Source organism: Arachis ipaensis, chromosome B02, assembly GCF_000816755.2.
Source record: "Arachis ipaensis cultivar K30076 chromosome B02, Araip1.1, whole genome shotgun sequence".
Lineage (NCBI taxonomy): Eukaryota > Viridiplantae > Streptophyta > Magnoliopsida > Fabales > Fabaceae > Arachis > Arachis ipaensis.
In genome coordinates this window covers 97,336,194-97,343,853 of record NC_029786.2, presented here as the reverse complement: position 1 = coordinate 97,343,853, position 7,660 = coordinate 97,336,194, and the positions used below count along the sequence as shown (strand labels likewise).

At 31.8% G+C, this 7,660-nt stretch overlaps 1 protein-coding gene across 1 annotated transcript; it reads right to left on the bottom strand.

The window, feature by feature from the left end:
• On the bottom strand, positions 3,575-7,290 carry LOC107627761. The gene is made up of 7 exons (XM_016330586.1): positions 7,086-7,290; positions 6,801-6,808; positions 5,153-6,533; positions 4,929-5,006; positions 4,606-4,617; positions 4,383-4,487; positions 3,575-3,600 (listed from the first exon to the last, which is right to left on the bottom strand). Exons 1-7 carry the CDS (start codon positions 7,288-7,290, stop codon positions 3,575-3,577), a joined length of 1,815 nt encoding a protein of 604 aa, XP_016186072.1.

Here is a 7,660-nt window from a genome sequence, read left to right as displayed (position 1 = left end):
GCATTTTTTTTTGTAAAAAAAATTATATTTTTTGAGTCATTTATCCAAACGCTACAACTTTAAAATAAGTACTTCTATAACTAAAAATTCAAATACAAAATAACTTATTTATAAGCTATTATTAATAAAAGTCCTTATATTTTAAGTTCTTTTTTCAAAAGAATTTATTTATTATATTTTGTATCTATTCTAAAAAAAAAAAAACAAAAACACTAATAAAAAAATAATTTATTTTTTTTAATATACTTATTAATTTTTTATAATTATATTTTTATTATTATATTTTTTTTCAAAATTTTTGAATGAAAAAATGAGAATTTATTCTACTTTATCATTAAATAATTTTAATATCTTATTTTATCCTATTTTTAGAAACAAACACGGTCTAAAGAGTTATGATCCTTCATTAGCCTCCACCTTTGTGTGGCTAAAAGTCTCCAATTGAAAGCTTCAATGTCTCTAAACTGAAGTAAAAGTGTCAAATTGAAAGTTTCACTGTCTCTGAACTGAAGTCCCCACGCTGTTTTGGTTGGCACAGCTTATCCCATTTAATCCAATGAATTTTTCGCTCCTCATTCCTTGACCCTCTAGTAGAATTGGCTGATCATATGGCTCCAATGTGTTAGCATAGACTGGTAGGTAATTTAAAGCATCCCATTATGCAAGTAAAGATAACTTGAGCTACGAATTTTATGAACACTTTATTTTTACCCTAGACAGCACCTTCTACTTTTAAGTTTTGACTTTTGAGTTTCTTCTTGAACATACTAAAAACCTTGTTCTTTGATCTACCTATATGCTTTATCTTTTATGAAAGTTTATTAATAAAGAGTGAAAAAGAAAATATAAAAAAAGTTTGAAAGATATTGTGTTTTTAAATAGATTAAATTACACAGTTGACTCCTACACTTTTAGTAAAATTGTAAATTGGTCCCTACACTTTAAAAGTTTGTAATTAGGTCTCTAAAGATAATTAAAATTTACAATTTAGTCTCCATCGTTCAAAAAGAGTTTGATTTAACAGCATATTCTTAACATATTCTCTATTTTAAAAGAATATTTTTAGCATATTCTGAAAATATTATGTTAAATCAACATTTTTTGACCGGCGAGACTAAATTAAAATTTTAATTCTCTTTAGAAATTCAATTATAAATTTTTAAAATGTAAGAACTAATTTACAATTTCACTAAAAATATAGAGACTAACGGTATAATTTAACTTTCTAAATATTGTGGTGTGTGCCTTAGAAATATGTGAACTTTTTCAGGCTCTTTATTATTTTATTCATTCTGTTCTATTTTATTTTTTATTGTTATTCTTGGTTCCGATGCATTTGTTTTCAAGTGTTTCTTGTTTTTTTTTTTTAATAAAAACCTCATTTGGTGAAAGTAAGAGTAATTAACCATTTCTGACCATGAAAGATTGAGGCGCTGACAATACTAACCATGACTAATTTAAATTAACTTTGTAACCATAAAAGATATACTCCGTTTGACATTTCTAACCAAACGTCAATTTTTTAAATTTGTCATTAGTAAGGCTTCCTACATGGCAAGTTTCCTTCCAACTTGGCTTTTCAACATGGCATTATTACCTAATTTTACCATAATGACCCTATGTTCTTCTTCTTCTTCATAAGTGTGTGGGTTATTTCAAAATCTAAAACCCTAGTTATGAAAGGTTGAGAATGTAGTTATAAAAGTAGAATATGGATTTATTATGATAGCTGTCATGCTTCTTCCTCTCCGTTTATCTTGATTCAAACGGAGTACATCTTTCATGGTTACAAAGTTAATTTAAATTAGTCATGGTCAGTATTGTCAGCGCCTCAATCTTTCATGGTCAGAAATGGCTAATTACTCGTGAAAGTAATCCATTTAAGATTTTGTTTATACTTTTTTTTTAGATTTTTTCTTTCACTGCAAAATAATAAATTAAATATAAAAAATAATAAAGGATATAAATTCAAAATTGTTTTAAAAGAAATAAAATACTCAACTATAACTCTTTTTTAAATAGATGTGCTAAATTCTTAATACCTAAAATTAAGGACAAGTTATCAAATTAACTAGATGATAACTTTTGAAAATTACATACGTAAATGCATTTTTTATAAATCTATAGAATCGTGAGAGGAGTCCTACGAATTCTAAATACACATAAACCGCTACACCTCTCTAGCGGTTTACATTGAAATTCGAAATGACCAGAAATTGCGACAGAGTCCAGTAATTTCTTCATGTTTCGACAAATGTGCATAAACCGCGATAGAAGTGTAGCGGTTTATGCATGTACAAAAACTCCTATAAATACCAACTAAGAGGGAGTGGTGTGATGGTAGAGGTTCATTTTCACAAATTCACAAATGGATAGTATGGAGAGTTTTTTTGTGCTAGTACATTGCTGTGAAAAAAAATGACATGGTATTAAGTTCACGGATAAAGAACCAGTGAGTGTTTTTATCCGGTCAACATCTACTTTGTCAGAGTTAAAGATGAGTATATTGCAAAAGGAAGGGTTGTGTGGGGTCAAGTGGGTAAAGAAGGTGTTCTATAAGATTTCGATTGCGGTTGTGTCAACTGGTGTGCAGTATGAAACATTTATGACGAGAATACTCCTAGGAACCCACTAACACATCAGGGGCCATCCAGTTCTGGGTCACAGCAACACCCGCCACATTTCTCAATGCTGAACTTGAAAGCCGTCGGCCAACAACCGGATATAGATCCCACTTTCGGAGGTCAAGGATTACACGAGAAAAATCATTGTGGGAAATTTCAGATTGGTCAATCTTTCCAAACTAAGGAGGAAGCTGTGTTGAGTGTTAACGATTATAGCATCCGTCGTGGTTGAGTACTGGGTAATAGAGTTAGATCATCTGAAGTATCATGGGAGATGCAAGGAGTTCGGGAACGGTTGCACGTGGATGATTCGCATCACACTTCGGTAGCATAAGGGTAATTGGGAGGTTAGAAGGTACAACGGACCTCACACTTGCTTGGCCACTTCGATTTCGAGCGATCACCGACAGCTCGATCACCATGTCATTTGTGCGAGGATCTTTCCATTGGTTAGAGTTGATGCAGCGATTATGATAAAGGTGTTGCAACTCATAGTTGTTAGAACCGAACCAGTGATCAAACCGGTCAGACTACTGGATCACTGAGTTACTGATTTAACCGGTGAATCACTAGTTCAACTGGTTAACCCAGTCCCACATAAGTAAAACATATAAAATAGCCAAAAAACTTAAAAATTAAAATTTAAAAAATATATCTCCAATAACATTTTAATAAACATTAAGTCTTAAATCCTAAAAATAAGTAATATGAAAATAAAAAGATTAAGTCTCAAGTCCTAAAATAATAAGTCTCAAATCCTAAGCATTAAGTCTCAGATCCTAAACACATCTCAATTTAACACAATGAAAATAATAATTCATGGATTATATCCAAAAAATAATTTCAAAGTCTAAATATCTTTCTTTATCTGACAAATCTGGAGCTACATCCTGATTGATTTCATTCTGATTTGTATTTTTCACAGAATTATTATTTGTTTTATCATCATCTCAATCATCTTCCAAATTCAATTGATCTAGCATTTCAATAATATTTCACAAATCATAATTAATAATAAGGCAAAACATTTGGTCAGGCATAGACCTAGTAATAATAATGAGGCGCATTTGTCCCCACTGTGATTTTAATTTTTTTTAAAAAATAGTTATATATAATATACTTTTACTTTAAATTTTAAATGACCTATTATAAATAAATTAAATTCAATTAGTCAAAATTGTAAATTTATTTTTTTCTATCATTTTTACTATTATTTAACCTAATCAAATTTAATTCTTATGCCATGACTCTTTTATTCCTTTAAACCATCTTCTTATTTTTATATTTTTAACCTTCTTTTTCTATTCCTTGTCTAATTATTCTTTTCATCAAAAAGACAAATTTTAAATTCTCCATATTTTTTTATATAACTCTCCATAACTCCATGTATCTTCCAATTTTATTATTTTTTTTTTTGATATTTTCAATTACAAATTTAAATTCAAACAATTATAGTTTAGATATTAATCTAATTTTTTATTCTCTTCATGACTTTATATATTTTATTTTATTTTCAATTTATTTAAGTTCAAGTCTTAGAAATAAAAAATATTTTTTTATAAATTATATATAATGAATAGTATTTTAAAAATGAAAAGTGTTCATTAACTCTTTTTAATTTCTATATCTCCATATAATTAATAATGTTCAACAAAATTTCTTTTAGTATATATATTTTTGCCCCCACTCCTAAAATTTTTTAGGTCTGTCACTGCATTTGGTTAAAACATTTCAAAATCATCCCTAACAAAAACATACCAAAGTCATCTAAAGATGATTGAAGAGACATATTTGTAAGATCATTTCGTAAAGCATCAACTTTTTCGAGAGTTAAAAATGGTGGTGAATCTTCCATTATCCATTCTAAATGATCTCAAATGCATCAAGACAAATTGAATCATAACTTTACTTTCTCGTTCATTATTCTTATTGTGACTAAAAATTTAAAATAATACCTTCAAGAAAGAATAATAAAAAGTACCTTTGTTGTAGTCTTAAATTGTAATGAACATAAACAAGATCATTAAGCTATTGATGCTCTAACCGATTTCTTTTATTTGAGTGAATGTGTTAAAAAATGCTCCAGTTACGCTCACAACTTGAAGAACTACAAGTTTGACTCAAAACACGAATTGCTAATTTTTGCAAGTTTGGTGCTTCACATCCATAAGATTCCCATCATTGATCTTAACATAAAAAGAAAATAATATATCACAATCATAAAAATCAAATCATAAATATATCACAATCATAAAAGACTAATTTCAAAAAAAAAATTATCAGGCATCACTGTGCTTCACTCACGTATTGCAGACTGTCTTCCAAAATCTTGTTCAGCATTCTTAAAGAATCTCATCTCACTTGTCAATTTAGAATTCAAATCTGCATCACCGTAAGCATATCTCTCAATGACATCTAGTAGGCCAGAAGTTGTTTGCTTGTGCTTTTTAAATTCTCATTAAATCGAAAAGCTAGATTTAACCAATAACCAGCAGCATGAAGATTTTTTCGAAGTTGTGAATCCTAACGTGTATCTAAAATCTTCAAATAAGGATCAATAATCCTCTTTCTTTTTTGAAACCTCTTCACCATCTCTTTCCTATCCTTATAAATAGCTTGATAAAAGAAACCCATTGCAGCTCTATCTTCACTATCCATAATTCGCAAGACACGAACAAATGGCTCAGTAAGCTTAACAATATCAGTGCATTGATTCCAAAAATTAGAATCTAAGACTTGATTCACAAACTTTTTAGCTTTGGCTTCTTTAGAGTAAGCTGAGCTTGTCCATTCTCTAGATGTTACCATAGCTCTCAATGCATCCTTTTGAGCTAAAATACTTTGCAAAGCAATAAAATTAGTGGCAAACCGAGTTGGAGCTGGATAAAGTATTTCTCGACCACCTGTGAACTTTCTCATCAAGTACAAAGGATGGCAATGATTATAGATATACTTCGTAATCATTGAAGCTTGTGATATAATTTCACTCACTTCCTCTAATTTTTCAATATCCTGAAACATCAAATTAACACAATGTGCTGCACAAGGAGACCAATACAATCTAGGAAACTCCGATTCCAACAACCTTCCAGCAGCAATGTAATTTGTAGCATTATCCGTCACTACATGTACAACATTCTCAGGACCAGCAAATAATACAACATCCCTAAGCAACTTAAACAAAGCATCAATAGTTTTCGAAAGATGAGAAGCATCAACTGACTTTAGAAAAATAGTTCCTTTAGGATAATAAACCAAGAAATTAATTAAGGTACGCCTACCACGATCAGTCCATTCATCGGCCATGATAGTACATCCAGTTTGTTTTAAAATCTCACGATAATCTTTAATCATTTTTTTTACATCTTCAACCAATTTACTCAATAAATATCCACGAACTCTTCCGTAATTTGGCCCTTTATACCCTGCACCCATGTTTGCAATAGCATCGATCATCAGCTGATAATAAGCTGAATTAACTGCATTAAATGGTGAAGAGGCATTCATCATCCATCTCGCAATAGCAATATCACACTTCTCCATAATTTCTTTGCTTTGGAGAACACTTTTGATAGTTGGTTGAGCTCTAGGTGTTGCTGCCGACGGAAAAAAAGATTGTAAACCCTTGAGTTGTTTTCCTTTTCTAGAGCTAGGTGCTGGAAGCCTTGATTTTTGTTGTTGTCGCATCTCATTACGTTCAATCTCATCAAATTCTCTTTCAACTTCATCACAAGCATTATAACTTTCTGCATATTCTTCTTGAGTTTTCCTTTTCTTGTTTCGAAGATCTTCAATGTTTTGATTGAATTGGTGTCTCACTACAGCTGGCACCTTTCGACATGCCTCAATATCTCTGCCTTTTCCAGCCAAATGATGCTTAACCTGGTTAATTCCTCTACCCCTAATAATCTTCTCACAATAAATAATAACAGAACTGTTTTTTCTTTATCCACAACTTGTTTACAATGGCCCCATGAAGGATCTGTTTTTCCTCTGTTACTATTTTTTTTTCTTCCAATTGTTGCATCAGGAGTTGATCCTTTTTTCTGAGAAGCTGGTGTTTCTGATGGTGTATTTGATGAAGCCATCCTAAATTCCTAATCAGCCAGAACTAAAGGATTAATCTACAAGAATAATATACAACAACAATCTACTAACTTACTAAGAATAACATACAACAACAACTAACATATATAATAGATAATCAACAATCAACAATCTAACAACAATAGATAATTAACAAACTGAACAGAAATCAAACATAAATCAACAATCAAACATAAATCAAATAGAACTCAACATAGATAATCAACATATATAACAACAATATATTACAAAAAATTGAACAATCAACAATCTAACACAATTCAAATAGAAATCAACATAGATTATCAACATCATTAATCAATTAATTCTAACTAAAATACTAAATTATTGAAAATTTGAAAAAAAAATACATACCTGGCTGATGAGAAAGTTCACAGGCGGAGAAGAGGGAGACCAGAGAAGAAATTAAGGCACCGACGACGACGACTGGACACACAATGGAGGCGACGAGCAGTAGCAGTAGCAGGAGGCGGCGGAGTGACGGACACACAGGAGCCGACGACGTTCGAAATACTGATGGAAGTGGCACTGGCTGTGGTGGGTAGTGCGGTTGCGACATTGCGAGCACGGTGAGCACGGTGAGGTCTCAGACTCTCAGCTCTCAGGTGGTCTCTCTCTGTCTCTCAAACTGGGTCTTGTCGGTTCTATTCCTTGTCTGGTCAGCAAGCTCACCCGGACTGGCTTGGTCACCGGTTCGCTGGGTTTCTGGTCCGACCGGGAGGGTCGGTCTGGTTCTGACAACGCTACTTGCAAGAAGCAACTGAGGCAACTTACGGATTCAAGCCTGGTTACAGGAAGTTGTGGATGGCAAAACAGAAGGCTGTTGCGTAAATCTACAGGGATTGAAAAGAGTCGTATGTCGAGTTACCTCGTTGGATCTTTTGTGTGCAATCCACAATGGATGGAACCGTGGCGTTGTTGAATACTTC